Source organism: Euprymna scolopes, chromosome 41 (genome assembly GCF_053919585.1).
Source record: "Euprymna scolopes isolate OS-2025 chromosome 41, ASM5391958v1, whole genome shotgun sequence".
In the NCBI taxonomy this organism is placed as follows: Eukaryota; Metazoa; Mollusca; class Cephalopoda; order Sepiida; family Sepiolidae; genus Euprymna; species Euprymna scolopes.
The window spans coordinates 71,780,559-71,800,278 of NC_136522.1; the positions used below are offsets into that span (position 1 = coordinate 71,780,559).

Consider the following 19,720-nt stretch of genomic DNA (forward strand, 5'->3'; position numbering starts at 1 on the left):
AAAAAAAAAAAAAAAAGCAATTCCTGTCATTGACATATGTCAGAAGCAGACGTGCACAATTGAGATTGGTAACTATGTAGATAAAATCCAATGTCTCTCACTGTCTCCATATTTTCAAACGATCTGAAACTAAAAATCGCAGAGCGGCGCTAGGGATCTCAAATGATTGGATTTTTTTACGAACCATGCTTTTCTGGGTATTTAGCCGGTTAAAATAGTTTCTACGAGTCAAAATTAAAAATCGTTAAACATTTTGTACACTATTTTTAATCAGTTCATATGCGTGTCACGTTGGTAACGTCACCAGCTTTTGAATGCTACAGTTCTGCTTTCAGCTTCGATTCTAGCTGATGGCACCCAAATACTATTTAAAAAAATTTTCTACTTTTGAAATCATGACTCTGTATAATATATACAAAATTTGGATAAATTAAAATATTTATGCATATTTTATGACCAGGTAAAGCCAACTCCTCACCCCAATCCTGCTAATAAATTTTATGGCAGAAAAGGTTGCTCGTTTTAATGGTACTTCCTTTTTTTTTTTTTTTTTTTTTTTTTTACCTAAAAAAAAAAGGGGGGGGCGATGCAAGTTTTTTTAATTTAAAATTTCATCTTCAAACGAAGAATTGTTTTTGAAAATCTTTATTCATAACCTTTATTCTATAATTTGATTCCATCTGTTAACGTGTTTATAAATGTAAATTTAAAGATTTATGTGAAATATAAACCTTGTTTAAGGTCAGCATAAGGAGATTTAAGACCATCTAAATAGTTTTGTAATACTTGAAATAAGTGATAATCCGAGGGACCTCGGTCAGAATATGCAGGATGAGGCAAGATTTCTTAACTATATCCCCCGAAGTCTTGTATCGGTAGTACTGTGTGATGATGACACGCATTATCATGATGGAAGATAGTTCTTTTTATGATGAATAAATAAAATCGTTTTCGGGTCAACATGAGTGAGAGTATTGCACAAAAAACATGATTGAAAGAAAAAGATATAAATTAATCATGTTATGTTTAAGTAATAACAATATGCATAAAATACAATCGATTAAAATGAGCTCTTCTACAAACCGGCAAAAAATTTTGCATCGACCTGATAGTTACATTTACATAGTTCAAATGTTTCTTCTTGGCCATTTTGAACCTGGATATGGTAAGCATCCTTACGACCTCCTTGGTATTTTGGCCTTTTGTCCAAGATCAAAGTGTAGTATCTGTTCCGACAGATACTGCACTTAAGATAATTTGTACCAGTCAATGGAGGGGAAACCCTCTATACTGGGACAATTATTATTTTTGGTAACCAGAGTGCCCCCTTTTTGCCTACTTTTAGGGGAGCTGGTTTTTACCTCACATTAAAAACGGCCTTGTGCCTAATTTGCTCAGTGGGGGAGCAAATAAATACCATCTGTTCTTCAGATGCTGCACTTAAGATAATTTGTACCAGTCAATGGAGGGGAAACCCTCTATACTGGGACAATTATTATTTTTGGTAACCAGAGTGCCCCCTTTTTGCCTACTTTTAGGGGAGCTGGTTTTTACCTCACATTAAAAACGACCTTGTGCCTAATTTGCTCAGTGGGGGAGCAAATAAACACCATCCTTACGACCTCCTTGGTTAGCTGTTCAACAGCAAATGCTGTTTCATCTTCTGTTGAGATGAAACCACCTGGCCTTTCGAGACAAGATGACAGTGTAGTATCTGTTCTGATGCTACATTTCACCTTTCCTGTTGTCGGTCAGTGGAGGAGAAATGCTTCATGACTGAGACAAATTTTTCTTTGTTCCTATCCAGAGTGCCCCCTTTTTTTTTTGGGGGGGGGAGGAGCTGGATTTTTTTCCCCCCCCACATTAAAAACCGACCATGTGTCCAACTCTGCCCTCGTGGGGAGGCAAGTAAATTGGAACTATTCTTTTACAAATCAAAAACGTTTGCATCAAGCTTGTTGTGTTCAAGTCTAAAGTAAATAAGTTCTTGATGAGCCGTTCCATATAAGTTATCAAATTTACCAAATTTTCATTACTAATGATTACTATATTGTCTAATTTCTACTGTACACTCTTTAACCCTTATCCTTGAGTGGCGTCTTGGCCTTGATAATGTGGTGATGCCTGTGTGTGTGTGTGTGTGTGTGTGTTTTTAACGGCATGTTCTTATTGGTCAATATTGGATTTGTGGTTCACAATTTTAATTCAAATCCTGCAGCTGTTTTTCAAATTGTTTCAATAAAATAGATTTTTCGTTGACTTCTGCAAGGATTTTGTCCCCACCACACTCAAGATCCATCTTGGCATTTTTTTTTTCTGCTTACCAGACGTCTCAACTAATCATTTTTTTTTTCTCTAGGGGTGGTTCATTATGTATTTTTTTTTTTTACAAAGGAGTCATCTCTTATCAAGGCCCAGAGGCCACTCGAGAAGGGTTAATGAGTGTACAGTAGTAAATGGGACAATATCATAGTAATCATTAGTAGTGGAAATTTGGTAAATAGTACAACTTGTCAAGAACTTGTTTACATTGAACTTGAAGACAACTAATTCATAGTCAGCTGGAAAGCAGGAAAATGGAACAGTTCCACAGGTGTGCAAAGAAGCTTTGTTCGTGGAATCTGTTGATGGTTTAGGCACAGATAAAGAGTGGGGGGAAATTACTGATAGTGGTTTGGGCTAGACGAGTGTTTTTTGTGAAAGTCAGGCCAGTGGGGGGGGCATAGATTGAAGCTTGGACGAGAACTTACAATGAAAATGACAAAACAGACACTGGCTCACAACATCTCTTCTGCGGAAAAGGGTTTGTAGAGAAAAGAAAAAGCTAAAAAAAGATACAAAGATTTTTATTTTTAATGGGTTTTTGTAACATTAGTTTTATTTTGGAATTCGTGAACAGAAACAAATTTAGAAGGAAACTTAAAACCCTGTCAAAGTGATTATTGGACATCTTGCCTTGGCACATAAGTTATAATTGGTATTCGTATTTTTGTATGATCTCATGTTCAAATTCATTATTTTTTGTCTTGTGTTTTTTTTTTTTTTTTTTTTTCTCCAATCAATTCATGTTTTCATTGTTTTCCAGTTTGCAGAGCAGATGGTTATGAGGTTGGCACCGCTTATCATTACACATACAGAACTAACGTTGTCTTCAACGAGGCCAACAGTTCTAAGGCAAACCCAATCTATGAAGATGTTGGCGCCTTCTTTCATGCCAAAGTCAGTTTCATCCCAATCTATCAACTCGGAGGGAAGAAATTTATCAAACTTCAGGTTTGTAAACTTTCTTTTGAAAAGAAAAAAAAAAGTGGGGGTGGGGTCTATTGCATAACATTTGGGATGAGGGGTTATTGAACGTGACTCAATTACCTTTGTTTTATTAAATACTTATCAGTTTCAATAAGAAAAATGTATTTTCAACCTGTTTAATTCTTTAGATCTGGCCAGAGATGGGGCATCCTACAGGATGCCAGACAGATCTTAAGATTCTAAGTGTCCCTTAAGTGCAATTGTTTGCATCTAACTTGCACTTAGTTCAAAGTCTTTTGCCAGGTAGTTTTTTTTTTTTTTTTTTTTTTTTTTTTTTTTTTTTTTTGTCTGATTGCTCCTATGGTTATTGGATTGATGGAGATTTTCCTAAGATTCTAATTTCTTTTCATGTCGTACATTTGGGACTTTGGGTTGCTTTGATTAATTTCAAGATCAGTAAAAATTTGTATATACATTAATTTACACAAAAATGGATCCATTCTTTATGCCAGACTCTTTGTAATTCTGGGATTGATTTAGCTTTATCATTCCTGTTATGAGGGATATTCTGGACAAGACTGAAAATTTTTTTTTTTTTTTTTTTTTTTTTTTAATGAAAAATTTGGATAAAACTTTTTTTTCCCTCCTGAATACATCCCTTAGTACTCCTATGCTTTTGATATTATGCATACATAGCAAGATCCCTCTGGTTTAAATAAGGGCAAATGATGGAAAAATGAGTTGTTGACAGAAAGCATAGATATTGTGAATTAGTTTAAGTACAAATTGCAGCATTGGTGAGGATTTTTTTTTTTTTTTCGTACTTATCCTCATCTTCATAGTTGCTATTTCACCACGTTTCATCTAACTCCTCCTCGGACCTTCTTCAGGTCCTTCTTCGGGGGCCCATAGCACCTGGGATACAGACATTAAATCTCGTCAATTTCATGTGAGCATTGTCTGAAGATAGCAGTTTCAATCCTACTCAAAGAAGGCCAGAGGATTAGTTTGCCAAAACCTGGTGAGAAAATAACTATGGAAGGCAGTAATTATTGCAGATAAGTTACAAGACTTGGCATTCCTATCCTGTTGCAGTTCTTCACCTGAAGGCCAGAGGATGAGTTTACCGAAATAGTGTGAAACAACTATAAAGATGAGGATAGCAGTCTACGACAAGAAAGAATGCACATTTGTCTTGTGTGTTTTTCTTTTAATATATTACAAAAACCAAGTAATTTAAGGATAAATAACAAAAGCATTTCTTAAAATGTGTTCATCAATGATCAATGATCAATCAATGATCAATGATCAATCAATGATCAATGATCAATCAATGATCAATTATCAATCAATGATCAATTATCAATCAATGATCAATTATCAATTAATGATCAATTATCAATTAATTTCAAAATGGTGGACAACATTGCTGCTCTTCAGTTAATCATAAAATTTGATTTTAATAAAACTACTTTACATGATTTTTGGAATATTTTTGCTGGGTCACATTTACCTTAATCGTACAGATTTTTCTTTATTTTTTTAATATAGGGAAAATTCTTGAAAAGAACCAAATTTTCTAAGATTTATTTTTAAATAAGAAAATGACAGTTTATGAGTATCCGAAAAGTGACCCTCTCTTGCGGTTTTGAAAACAATTTTTTAAAAAAATGAACAGAACTAAGGGAGATAACTCTATTACTTGCGAGATTTGTTGTAATGCCTGCAAATTCCTATTAATCGCTTAAAGATGATTTTGCTCTATAAAAATAAAATTACTTGGTCAATTTACGTGATTTTTGGAATATATTTCCATTTAGTCACAGGTACATATTTCCTTTACTAAGCCATGGTCATAAATTAGTGAACAATAGACATAGGCTACTGAGTTAGAGAATGCATAAAGGAATATCATGATGGTTAGCCAATACAGAACTCCGAAAATGTGACGGTGATACATGTTCATTCAAATATTTCTGAGGAAGGATGTTCAGGACTGCAGTACACTATGTGAAAGGCGATCGCCGATACGTCTCTGAACAAACACTGGTGATAAGGATAAATTACAAAATCATTTTTTAAATTGAGCTCATTAATTTCAAAATGGCAGACAACACTACTCATGTTTTTTTTTTTTTTTTTTTTTTTTTTTTTTTGATTTACATGAATTTTGGAATATTTGGGACATTCCGGCCCATATTATCAAATCCATCACCTCCTCAGATTTGAACACCTCATACAATTTAGGTAAAATTTTTTAAAAATCTGCATTTTCAACTATATTTGAATAAAGGAACCAATTTATTTTCAGAAAGTGGATTTCAGTCCGGAAATGGCACCCTATTTTGGAACCCGGACGTTTTAGGAAATTTGTTATTTTCGAGCAAAAAAATAATCCTCTTGGGCCTAAATTTCACCAAAGTATGTTTTCAAGGGTGAGGAATCCAAAAATCATAGAAAGACACCAAATAAAGGGAAAGACCTTTGACGAATTCATGTGTTGTTGTGGTACTTTTTAGAGTTTGTTCGGCCCTCCAAACATAAGATGAAAATTTTTGCATCTTTTGTCTATTGTACAGAATATATATATATATATATATATATATATATATATGTGTGTGTGTGTGAACATGTCTGTCTGTACATTTCCCTACGCAATAACTCTGTCAATTTTTAGTCTAGACTCGAAATTTGATATACAGGGTACTGAGATTTGAGAAAATCTGGTGTTCGGCCAAAAATTTGGCTGTTAAGGGGTCAAATTTCAACGATTTGACCTTTTTGAGAACTCTACTAAACTCCTCCAGCAATTTTGGGTCTAAACACTTGAAATTTTAGATATAGGTTCCTTGGACATGGATCTAACTTAACATTTGTTTTGGGCTAAATCAAGTTAAAGGGTCATAGGGGTCAGTTAGAAATTTGACATCCGGTCTCTACCAAATTACGCAGACAATTTCTGGTCTAAACATTTGAAATTTTACATAAAGGGTATTCAGAGATAGGTCAAGCTTTTTAATTGGTTTGGGTCAAATTTTTAGTTACCAATATAGAAATGTATGTATGTTTGCATGCGTGCCTAAAACTTTTGATAGAGGCGATGGATTTTACCAACATTAGTATCGTTTTAAAGTTCAACCTTTCAGACGACAAATATCAAAAAATTGGCTAAAAACATTATCTTCACCTTCAACTAGGCCCTTTTCTACAGGGGGGGGGGGGTCGCTTTTTCTGCCGATATTTTTTTAAAGGTATCCTCTCCTTTCGATGTCTATCCTTAATTTAAACACGAGTCACTTAAGATTTTGTGGTTGTTGAAACCGCAAAGACGCCAGGTATTTTTTCCGTTTTTTTTTTTTTTTTTTTTTTTTTTTTTTTTTTTTTTTTCCTCCTTCGCGGTACAGGTTCGAGCCTGCCTTCCTACTACCCCCCTCCTTTTTTTTTTTTTTTTTTTTTTTTTTTTTCTGCTCAACATGCACATCCAAACACCTGAGCAACACCGGGCTGAAATGCTAGTATATATATATATATATATATATATATATATATATGAGAAAATTACGAAATTATCCCATTGACTACTGTACACTCAATAACTCTTATCCCCAAGTGGCCTCCCGTCAAACGTTTTTATCTTTATCCATTTATTTATTGTGGACTATTATTTCACGATGTTTTCAACTATTCCTCTGGCTTTCGTCAGGTGGTTAACCACAACGGAATAGGAACGTCAAATCTAACTGCATCCTCAGCGAGTATTTGAAACAACCATGGAAGGCAGTAATTGATGAGGATGGAGTTAGGAGATTCGGCATTCCTATCCCGTTGCAGTTAACCACCTGACGAAGCCCAAAGGAATAGTTGGTCGAAACGTCATGAAACTATAAGATGAGGGTAAATGGATAAATAATGCAAATTGCTCCTCAATAAAAATTCCAATTTTTTTTATCTTGTAGGTTTCTGAAATCACAGTAGAATCGGCGTCAAGGGCAGTGCTGAAGAAAGATTTATCTGAATTTTCCAAGTTTCCAATATTCTTTGAGATACACGAAAATGGTCAGATTGGCAATATTTATTTGGCAAACGCAGACTCCATCTCTTCAGTCAACTTCAAGAAGGGAATCATCAACTTGTTCCAATTGCAAACGGTCGAGGATTCCAGCAAACCAGTCCGAGAGGTGAGTACCCCCACCCTACTTTTGCGGTCTTGAAGATAGACCCCATTTCAATGAATTAATCTTAAGGAGCTGCTGACAGAGTACAAAATGGACTTCGTGGCCTAGTGGGGAATGCCCTTTTCTCTTCCCTGCAACCTCTCTCCCACAGAAGAGATGCTACGAGCCTGTCTGTTTTATCATTATTTCCATGGCAAGTGCTCGTCTGAGCTCCAATCTCTAGTCCCCCCCCGCCCCCTCCCTCACAAATCTTTTACAAAAAACATCCGTCTAGCTGGAACCACTGTCAGGAATTTTCCCCACTCTTTATCTGTGCCTAAATCAAAACGTAGATTCCATGAACAAAGCTTTCTTAGAAATGCACGTCTGTGGAATTCTTCCGTTTGTCTGTTTCCCACCTGACTACAACTTGGATGTCTTCAAGTCAATAAACAAATTCCTGATAAACTGCCCCCTTAAGTAATCCAATTTATCAAATCTCCATTACTAGTGATCACTACAATATTATCCCATTGATTACTGTACACGCAATAACCCTTATCCCTGAGTGGCTTTCGGGCCTTGATAAGTGGTGGCTTTTTGTTAAAAAAAAAAAATGGTCAGAACAAGTGATCATTAGTTGTGGAAGTTGGATAGAATTTGATTATTTAAGGGGGACGCCTCAACAAGAACTTGCTTTCATTGGACTTGAAAACTTATGTCAGCTGGAAATTAGTCTCATGGTACAGTTCAAGTCGGCTGTTCAGGTAACTTTGTTCATGATCCTCGAGTAGCCTTCATTCCTTGACTAAGTGAAGAAGAAAAAAAACTGATAGACTAATTGGTTTGTACTGACATGCAAAACCTTGAAAATGTGGTTTTCTAAGGTGTTGGGAAGCATTTCTCTTTTAGGCATTGATTGAACGAGTGTTACTTTTGATTGTAGCTTTTGAAATATTGTAAAGATCAGTTGCTTTGCTGGCAACATGAACAGATATGTGGATGTAGCTCAGATTATTTTTGGTCTTGTATGTTTGGCCAATTATTAAAAAGCAATATCGAACAGAAATAAAGATTTAAAATTAAAAAAAAAAAAAGTTTATTTAGTCAAATAATTATATACACACTTACTCATTCCCTAAAAATTAAACAGGGCGTAATGCCTAAGTTATTATCTTTTATCTATAATTATTTGACTAAAACTGTTATAAAGTTAGTTATATATTTTTAATAACTTGCTTAGATTCTTTGACCAAAATACTACATGGTGCCAAACCTACTAACAAGCCCCCCCACCCCTCATCCTACCCCAAAGTGTGTGTGTGTGTGTCCGTGTGTGTGTCCGTGTGTGTGTGTCCGTGTGTGTGTCCGTGTGTGTGTGTGTGTGTCCGTCCAAAAATGATCCAAGATGGTAAAATTAAAGAATTAATATTTATAAAGTCATCTCAGCCAGATGTAAAAGCTTGTTAAAACTCACTTTGAAATGAGTTAAAAACATATTTAATCTGAAAAGGAAACACTAGATAAGTGGATAGTCCTTAATCTGCGGAATTTCAAAGTACTTTCCTTCTCATCAGAGGGTAGGAATTAGCAAAATGCGGGATCGGATTTTGCATGCAAAAGTATTTGATGAAACAATCTTAACTTTCTTGAAGTTTTACATTTGGATTTTACCGTCACTGGATTTATTTTCCACCAGACTATCCATTCATGTGTAATCACCTTTTTCTTCACCATATTCCCTCTGCTTCACTTTTTTTGTTTTCAAGTAAGATCTTTGACTTGTTTCATCAAATACTTCTGAATGCAAAATCCGATCCCGCATTTTGCTAATTCCAACCCTCTGATGAGAAGGAAAGTATCTTTGAAACTCCGGATTAAGGACTATCCACTTATCTAGTGTTTCTTTTTCAGATTAAATGTTTTTAACTCATTTCAAAGTGTTTTTTAACATGTTTTATTAACCGTTTGCTTTTTTTATATATATATATATATATATTAGAGACAAAAGGTCTTTCAAGATATTGCCCATCTTGCCATTTATTTCTTTAAACATGTTAACATGTTCAATTCTTGACAACACCTGTTTCGTAGCACAGAATCATTTATGTAATTGTATCAATTCTTGAATTTATTCCGCCCTTAGCTCCTCAGAAGATGCCCATATTCCTTTTTCTTAAAGTTGACAAGTTCCTTTTCTTCTGATGAGTTTAGGGCAGAATAAATTCAAAAATTGACAGAATTACATGAATGACTCTGCACTATGAAACGGATGCTGTCAAGAATTGAATGTTGTAATATGCTTAAAGAAATAAATGGTAAGATGGACATTTCGAAATTTGGAATACATTTTTGAAATTTGTTTATGCTCTGTAGTTACATCGAACTTCATAAATTAAAGGATTGATATAAATAAAAGGTGAAATTGAATAAGCGTATTTTCACATCGACACAATTTGATTAATGATGGGAGTGGAAAGATCTATAAACTCAAAGAATGAAAACCTATTTTTTGGAATTTTCACTATATGTTAAACACTGTCATTTTTATCTTATTTTTTATTTAATTTAGTGTTTTAAAATTTGATTGGCACTCGACATATTCCAGTTATTTAAGCTGCTGGAATACGCTGATGCAACATCCATGAAGAAGCAAGTCATTTTTTTGCATAAACACCTGTCCTCTTGGAGAGGATAGAATCAATTTCAAGGATTTTTTTTTTTTTTTTTTTTTTTTTTTTTTTTTAGAAATATTCAAAAATAAAGTAAGCAGACGTCATTAAAGATCACTGAATATAGGGAGCATTTGGGACCAGACCCCCCCCCCCCCCAAAAAAAAAAAAATTGTAAATTTGATCTTTGTGTTTACACACAAATATAAAAATGCTAAATTTCTATTTGTTGCAAATATTCATTTCATATAGAGGTTCTGATTTTGACTTTTTTTTTTTCCTTTTCATTCAAAAAAAAAAAAACTTTTTCAGTTGGATGTTTCTGGAGAATGTGAAGTCCAATATTCTTACATGGGATCTCGGATAATAAAAACAAAAGAACAATGTGAAAACTTGGAAATTGGTGGAGATTTTACAGGCCCCAAAAAGGTATCACTTTTTTTTTTTTTTTTTTTTTTAAATTTAATTCTGTTCAAAATTAAGTTATGAATACATGGAAAAAAATAACTAAAATATTAACACCTTAAGTTTAATAGGTTTTAAAATGAAATTAATTTTCAAATTCATGCGAAATTGCTCACATTTTTAATCTTCCTCTGAAGTCATCAGATCTAAGCCTGTCTTAAAACTCCTTGCATTCATCACATCATTCTCATAAGTGCTCAATCTTCACTAGCGAGCTTTCACTTTCACACATTAGCAATATTTTAATATGCTACTCTAAAAAAATTTTAATAAATTTCAGAAAATAAGTTATACTAGTTTGTACAAATTGCGATTGGGTTTTTAAGCTGCAGTAGCTCTTGACATATCAAAGGTCTACTTCACAAGATTTCCTGCTATAGAGTAGTTGATGACCTTTCAACCATTAAATCCTTTCTCTCTGGGTCCTGGATATGACCTAAAAATATATCTGATGGTTGGCCCCACCTTGCGGGCCTTGGAGTGTGGAGCTACCCTTTAATTGTCATTGTTCCCAGGTCCACTCTGACCCGGAGTGGTAGTACCTGTTAGGGTCCCAACTATGGGTTAAATAGAATCTGACTTAAAAAATAAATATATATATATATATATATATATATACTCCATTAAAAATAGTTCCTCAAAATAACTAGATTCGGCATTAAATAACCTGAAAAGGGTTGATATGCCGTAAAACAACCAACCAACAACCAACCTTTCTCTCTGATAGGTTTGTAAAAGTAGTCGTTGATAGACAGAAATCAGACGCTAATAAAATTTAAAACTGAAAAACCAATCGCAATTCATACAAACTAGTATAACCTTTTTTTTTTATTCGCTTATATTTTTCATCTCTTCCTTTGAGATGAAGCTTCATAATAATAGCCACCTGAAGAAGGCCAGAGGATTAATTGGTTGAAACTTGGTGAGACAACTATGTAGATAAGGATGTCCACAAAAAATGCACCTAGTATAACCTATAATTTCAATGGAGCAGATACAATACAAAAAATTCATTTCAATATTAATGGATTTTTTTTTTTTTTTTTTTTTTTTTAACCTTTAAGTTACGCCGCTGATCAGACAAAAATGATTCAGATTAAAAAATTTCAAAGTGAATCCCTCTTTTATTCGTCCTTTATTGTACTTTTTAAAATTGAGGGTACAAAGTTTGGAGTCGATGACTAGTGAATTTCTTTTTATCTACATTCAAGAGGGGAGAGTTTTTTTTTTTTTTTTTTTTTAATCGTGCAGTCAACTAAACACTTTCGCCCACAGTGTATGTGTCAATCACTGTTAGAGATAAAAAAATTGATATATATATATATATATATACACTGACCCATAAAAAAATATGAACTCTGAACAATTTGATATCTCTACTAAAATAATTAGGTGCTTTTCTTTTTTCTTTTTTTTTTTTTTTTTAACCTAAATATCATTTTAAAATCTCGTATCATTAGATTTTGTCCTTTTGTTACAATTTTGACATTCAATTCACTTTTTTTTTTTCTTTTTTTACAAGGCCATTCGAGGACAAGGGTTAATGATAATGATGTAAGCTGGGTAGAATTTGGATTATTTAAGGGGACGGAAGAACTTGTTTGCATTGGACTTGAAGGCTACCATGCTGTAGTTGGCCAGTAAGCAGGCCAGTGGAACAGTTCCACAGGTGGCAATTCTAGAAAAGAAACTTTGTTCATGGAAACTGGGTTTAAATTTAGGCACAGAGTTGGGGAAATCGTGTGTAATTGTAGTTAGTCGAGTTTTTTTGTGAAAGTTTGGCAAGAGGGGACCGTAGAGGAGTTCGGTTGAGCACTTGCCATGAAAATGATAGAGCAGAGACAGGCTCGCAACGTCTCTTTTTGTGAGAAAGAAGTTGTAGAGAAGTGCATCACCTACTAGATTTCGAAGCCAGTTTTGAAATCAAGGCAGAAGAGGCAAATTCCATTTTTTAATCTTCACCGTTCTGCACCGATCCCCCCCCCCCCGGTTAAAACCCAAATATAAAGTTTTGTGTGGGTTCAAATACCCTATATATTAAGTTTGGTGTCTCTAACAAAAAACTGAAAGGAATTTGGTAGGCAAATATTTTTAAACTTATATATATATATATATATATATATATATATAATGTATAGAAAAAAGGTTTGTGTTTACGCAAATATTATGCTAGTATAAATCATGTAGAATATCTGCAGGAATAAAATTATATTAACTATGATCATCTCATTAGAAAACCGAAAAAAAACTAATTTGGAATTAAAATGAACGTTTAAAAGAATATGCAAATTAGCTAGATCTTTTGCTAGTGAATGCAATTCCACGACCTACCTATGAGAAAGTTGTATTTTCTTTTTAAATAGAAAAAAGGTTTTAATATCAATACACAAACTCCCACATGTATGAGTATAGATTAAATAACTAAACAATTTATTTATTGTCACTATTTTTGAATATTTTTTCAGTTTATTTTTCCTTTTCAAAGGGTTTTTAAAACCATTTTTTTAATAGATTTTAAAGTTTTTTTTTTTGTTTTTTTTTTTTTAAACATGCTCAGAAACTAATTTATTTATTAAGTTATTTTTTATTCTATTTTGTTCCCTTAGCAGCTATTCTTTATAGGCTAAAAATACAATTAAGTGTTCCCAGGTCCTAAATCTCCTATTTTAAGTCTATAGACCAAATATTCTAAGGAGTTTAGAGACTTTTTGCACATGCACACCGACAAGGTCATATATATATATATATATATATATATATATATAACATTTTCATGTGCTAAAAACGTTTTCAATGTAGAAACTACCTAGACTTAAGTGTAATAGTGAAATGAAACCAATCTAATAAGAAAACAAAACTAGTTAAACTTTTATGTAGTCACTTGCATATCCATGACTAATTTTTAAATTTTTTTAAAATAAAAAATGTAGGCTTTTAATGTCGAGCAAGAAAAAAAAAATCTCAATTTTATGTAGATTTATTTCAAGTTTTTCTATTATCTTTTAACAATTTATATTGAAAAGATGAATTGATTACACTGATATTGTGTAATACTGAAATAAAATGTTTTTCATTTTTTTTTTTTTTTTTTTTTTTTTTTCAAAAGAAAATAGTTATGTCTTCGTGAAGAATTTTTAAAGCATCAAAATTCTGGTGATTTATAAAGTTGAAAGAAGAATCTTTACTTGAATTGATCATTTTCGTTTCTAAGATTTATAAATAAATATAATTTTTTTTTTTTTTTTTTTTTTTTTAAACCAGTTGTTTGGTGTAAGCGTCTCCATGAGTTCAGCCACAACATACATTCTCGATAAAGACATTATCAAGACGGTGATTGGAGTAATGAAGAACCTTAATAAACTCAACCTTAATAGCGGGATCAACGTAGAGATTATCTCAAGGTAAAAACAATTTTTTTTTTTTTTTTTTTTTTTTTTTTTTTTAGCAACATATGAGCTGTGTTCAGGGGCTTTGAATACTATGTGATTCTGTATGTTTAGTCAGTAACTGGCTAACCGAAACATACTCATGAATGTGTTGACATATTAATGCTTATGTAAAACAAATAAACTTGCGTTTCTTTCACCTGACTCTTAAGAAAACTTATAGATTTTGTTTTTATTTAGATACAATCATAACTACGATCAGGATCTTTATTTTCGTCAAAATTGGAAACCTTTTCAAATTTTCACCAGCTATCGTGAACATAGCTGTTGTGAGTGCCATTGGAAGGCAAAAAGAGTAAACCCTGACAACAAATCCAGTTTGTAGTCTTGATAGACGAATGGTGAGGCAAGTAACCTGAATAGCACGAGTTTTTCTTTCTTAAAAAAAAAAAAAAAAAAAAAAGTTAAAATGCCGCCACCGCCGCATTTGTGTGAGATATGCAAATTAGAGGTGAGGGAGGTTGTTGAACAGGTATAAAAAAGGAAGGGAAAGTAACCGACGGCAAGTGGGAAGATAGTGTGTTGGGAGAACGCATGTCGAAACGAAACTATTGAAATAAATCAGAAAAGACAAGAACAACAAATTTGACTCGGTTCAAATACTGTAGAGCCACTTTTCCGGCTACTCTTGCAGCTGTGCTGTCTATGACCATATTGGCTTGCTTTCCTGTCAAACTTTGTCTGCAATGCCAAGAGGGGGGACCCTGGTAACTGAGCAAACCTAAGTCTCTTTATCACCTGCCCAGGCCTGCATCCGGAGAGTCAATTCCAGCTTTGACTTTATAGCTACAGCAGACTCTAGTGCATCAGAAGATGTAGATGAAGAATACCGTTATCTCACAAGACAAAAGGTTCTCATCATATCCCATCTTATTGGCGAATGGTGGAAAGAATTTTTTCAATAGATCATTTTTAAAATTCAAAATGTGATATGTACCGATCTGATGTTTTGAAATATTAAGATGGAGATTAATAATAAATATTACTTTGGATTATTTTCACTGCCGTTCTCATCTTGAATGTTATTTCCATATTTTGGCCGATGCAACCTCCAGAAAGTTTTAATTTTCATATTAATCCGGGTTTAAGTGTTAACCCCCCCCCATTTCATTTACCGTATATTTCGGCATATAAGGCGACCATCAGATAAGACACGATACAAAATTGGAGCAAATCTTAATAAATTTATCATATATCAGTTGTATAAGACTTGAAGCTGTCGAAAAGTACCGTTGGGAGAGTTATAAAGGATTTCAAGAATGCTGGGAAAATTCTACCACCGAAGAAAAATTTCGGAAGTCGAATGACTTCTAGACATATGAGATAAGGTACAAAATTGGAGCAAATCTTAATAAATTTATCATATATCGGTTGTATAAGATGACTTCTAAATCACGAAACCATGTTTGTTTAGCCTAGGCTAGATTGCAACTTTAAGGGTCGTCTTATATGCCGAAATATACAGTAAGTAGAAGTGATCACAAAGGCAGACAACTTGTATACTTATTTTATATAATATATTACTAGTGGGACCTGTGATAATTCCACAGGGGACTCGTATGTAATATATGTTGGCATTCTGTAGATGTTCAGTGTAAATGGAGATGCTCTGATCTTATTGTAGCTTTTTTGGTAAAACTGAAAAAATATTTATCTCAGCTAGCACGAAGACCCGGCAAAGCCTGGTCATAAAGTACGCTTAAATATTTTATTTTTTGCAGATTTTGTAATGTTTTGATTTTTTTTTTTTTTTTTTGTCTAAGACAGGCTTTTTTTTTTTTTTTTTATACATATTTAGATTTTTATCCTTCTATTCATATATGTAATTTTTATATTTTTAAGCCAAAAGCTGGATTTCACAGAAACTTCAGAATCAAAAGACAAAATGATAATACCCGATTTGCAAAAAGCTGAAGAGTTTCTTGACAAAAGTGAGTTAACCACATTTTTGTTTCTCTCTTTGGAGGAGGGGAGGATTAAAGTTCAGGTTTTTGATGAGCCATTCCATATAAGTTAACAAATTTACTGAATCTTCATTACTAACCGTTACCTATATATTGTCCAATTTCTACTGTACACTCGTTAACCCTTATCTTCGAGTGGCCTCTTGGCCTTGATAAGTGGTGGTGCCTATGTAAAAAAAGGGGTTTTAAAAATTTACAACATTGCTACATTTAATCTTGGCCTTGTGCCATACTTCATAAATCTTGACAAGCTAAAAATGTACACGTACGTATGTTCAAAAGTTGGTGGATTCATTCTTGCCAAGGTCAACCGTATTTTTACAAGTTTGACCCCCCCCTCCCCTTAGCGGCTATTTTTACAGGCTGAAAGTCAAATTGAAAATGTTTCCGAGATCCAAATATCCTATATATCGAGTTTCAATTCTGTAGACTAAATATTCAGAGGAGTTCGGCATATTCGTTTTTCAAAGTATGCAAATCGGTTCACCTTCATAAAATCGCTCGCATATCCATAAGTTATCTTAAGTTTGTTTTTAATTTTGAAATAGAAAAAGTAAGGTTTTGATATCAATGTCAGTAAGAAAAAAAAAAAAAACGAAAGTTATAAGTATATAAAAATTATTTGTCCTCCCTCTCCACAAATTCAACAAAATTGCAAAGGGGAGATAACTTCTGCTTTTTTTTCATGTTTGCTTTTTTCTTCTAAAAAAAAAAAAAAACTCTTTTGAATTTCAGAATTAGGTTACAGTCACACGGTATCGTTATTACCAAGTGGGCGAGAAGTGCAACATTGTACAAAAGATTGTTTGTCTGTAAGTTTCTTTTTTTTTTTTTCTTTTATAAATGCCTGTAACCATTAGCATATATGACTTGCATGATTGCTAGATTTTCAAATACGTATATCGATACTGGGTTTGAACTAGCATTTTTTTTTTTTTTTTTTTTTTTTTTTTTTTTAGGGATAAGTATCCCTAGATTTTCAGTCATGATGTAAGTAGTTTCAACTATGAATGGAAAAGACAAATCAAGTTTTTATTTTAATAAAATATACAAATGTCACTGACTATTTGTCAATTGATTTGATACGCTTAATTTTGCAACTCTTTATTTGGAAGTCTTTACTACGTTTTTATTTTTATCTTTACTTACTGAGGTTTGACTCGTGTTATAAGGTTTTGGTACTTCTACATATGAAATCAATTTCTGAAATTAATTTCATTAAATAAACAATTTTGATCCTCCTTCAAAAATCATCAGTAACGTGGGGTTTCCCTTGATAGTATGCCATAAAAGAAATCGATTTTCGGAATTTGTCATCACTTATTTGTTTTATTTTTCATTAAGAAACAGTTTCCATAATTTATGCAGATTCCCCAATTTTTTAATATAGAATTCTGGACAAGAACTAAATATTTCAGAAAAGAACTTAGTGTCGAATTCACTGAATATTCTTATAGCTTGAATCATTCCAAGAGTTATTTCCCTTTTCATCGAGGTAATCGAAGATTAGAAGAAATACTATGCTTTCTAATTTATTACCCCCATCCTTACTTCCAAACACACTCAAATCCGCACTCCTATTGAGTCTTGGCCCTGTCGGTGGGGCATTAGAATACAGACTCCCTCCCTGCAGAGGGTAAAAGTCCCTCAATGGGGGTCCTGGATATGACCTTAAACTATATCCAGTGGTGAGGCCCCAGCTTGCGGGCTTTGGGAGTGTGGAGCCACCCTTTAATTGCCATTGCTCCCAGGTCCACTCTGACCCGGAGTGGTAGTACCTGTTAGGGTTCCAACTATGGGTTAAATAGAAACCGACATGAAAACAACAAATATATTCTATTAAAAAATTTTTTCTTCCGAATCTTTGGATTCGGCATTAAATAACCAGAAAAAGGTTGATATGCCGTAAAACAACCAACCAACCTATTGGGTCTTATTTACATGCAACCAAATCTTATTTTTCACAAAATTTAATGGAACCTCCTGATATTAACTTCCTGTGATGAGGAAGATCTGATATTTTCATTGCAAACTTTGCTTTCGTACAAGTTGTAAAGTTGTATCGCATGACGAGGTCTCTAGTTACTGATAACTAGCTGAACGAAACATGCTCATGACTGTGTAGCAACATATTACTGAGTATGTAAAACAAGTGTGTGTGTGTGTACATATACACACTAGCAGGGAGACCCAACATTGCCTGGGATTTAATAAGAATACACGAATGTTCCACATTTCCAATACTTTTATTGTCATCGAAATCCGTGAAATCACCCATTTTCTATCGAATCGATTGATTGCCTGCTCTAGTCAGGGACCCACCATGGTACACTTTGAGGATGCTTCACATACCTACTGCATTGACAGTCAACAACACCTTGTAATCTACATTGCACTGTAGAGAATCTGTTATAAAATTTTTATACAATGGCTTTAATTAGGTTAAGATGCGAAAATCAAGTACGATAGAATACAGCATTAAAAATTGTCAAAGACTCTTGAAAATTCATTAGATTAGAATCCCGAGATACAGCATTGTAAATTAGTAACAAAATACACTACAGTATATACTACACATGTATATACTACACATGTATATAATCAAGTAACATAACACTGTAAAGTGGGGCAAATACCATAACCAGGGGCTGGAAAAACATTGTATTCCACATTGTAACCTGAAAAAAAAGTATCCTAGGGCCACTGTATCTTGAGGTTCTACTGTGTTGTGCTTCAATTGTGTTGTAAGCAGAAACCTTTATTTCGAATGTGCCCATCTTATCAAAGAACCTAACGTTAATTTTTATATACCATGCTCGTTTGCTTGTTCAGTGAGAAAACTTGTCAAATGCACTTGTAATGTTAGGCTGTATAACAGTGTTAACACTTTTGTCTGTAATATCGGAGTGAAAGATGTAATTTGTATCATGTGTTGCCTCTTTTTGTAAATAAAATGTCTGAAGTCGACTGAGTATCGCGATTTCTTCCACTAGTTGCATCATCCAGGTGCTACAGAAATACACGCACATTCGTCTCTGGGCAAGTCATTAATATATATTAGTGTTTGGACAATTAATCGGGAATCAGAAAAACTGCAACTTTGTCGTATCAGAACCGGAATGCATTGTCAATTTTCCAATGCCAAAAACGATTGTTTCAATAGTTTTTTTTTTTTTCTTTAAGACTTAATTTTTTTGAACTACCAGTAAAACTAACACCTATGGCAGCCTCCTACCACAAGTGTATTGTTTCCAAAAAAATATATGCACATATTACACGGGTATTTATGATAATCTGACCCCCCCCCCCCATGCAAATTTATGGCTTAATATTAAAATATTTTAAATGAATCTGAATTGAAAGTTTTAAACAGAATCGGTAATTGTATTGGAATCATCCCATCACTAATAGTCAACAACTCCATTTATAATATATAAAAAAAGCAGTTTTTTTGGGGTTTTTTTTAAGAAACTAAACTATTTACCTTATTTTTATTTCTTTTAAATTTCTCCTCAGCCGCTTGACTTGGTCTCCAAATTTAAGGAAGATTTGAGTAGCGACAATTTATCAAAAATGATTTCGGCCTCCGCTTTTTTGAAAATGGTCCGTGCCATGAGGAATGCTGATAAGGAAGCGATTTTAAAGACGTTAACTCATGCTGACAGCTATTATATTGTGTAAGTAATGTTTTTTTTTTTCTACTTCTGCACAGAATATTCGATCTTTCTTTGGGCATTTAATTTTAAATTTTTATGAAATCACAAATACAA

The 19,720-nt window shown here is 33.4% G+C and overlaps 1 protein-coding gene across 3 annotated transcripts in view; it reads left to right on the forward strand.

Annotated features, from left to right (window-relative positions):
• LOC145266616 (microsomal triglyceride transfer protein large subunit-like) overlaps positions 1-19,720 on the forward strand; it is a 60,015-nt gene that overhangs the window by 19,208 nt on the left and 21,087 nt on the right. For all 3 annotated transcript variants that reach the window (XM_080122522.1, XM_080122521.1, XM_080122523.1), the window contains exons 2-8: positions 3,086-3,273; positions 7,206-7,427; positions 10,388-10,504; positions 13,802-13,941; positions 15,829-15,917; positions 16,686-16,762; positions 19,467-19,627. In XM_080122522.1, the coding sequence (XP_079978648.1) occupies positions 3,086-3,273; positions 7,206-7,427; positions 10,388-10,504; positions 13,802-13,941; positions 15,829-15,917; positions 16,686-16,762; positions 19,467-19,627 (994 nt within the window). The remainder of the gene's footprint in view (positions 1-3,085; positions 3,274-7,205; positions 7,428-10,387; positions 10,505-13,801; positions 13,942-15,828; positions 15,918-16,685; positions 16,763-19,466; positions 19,628-19,720) is intronic.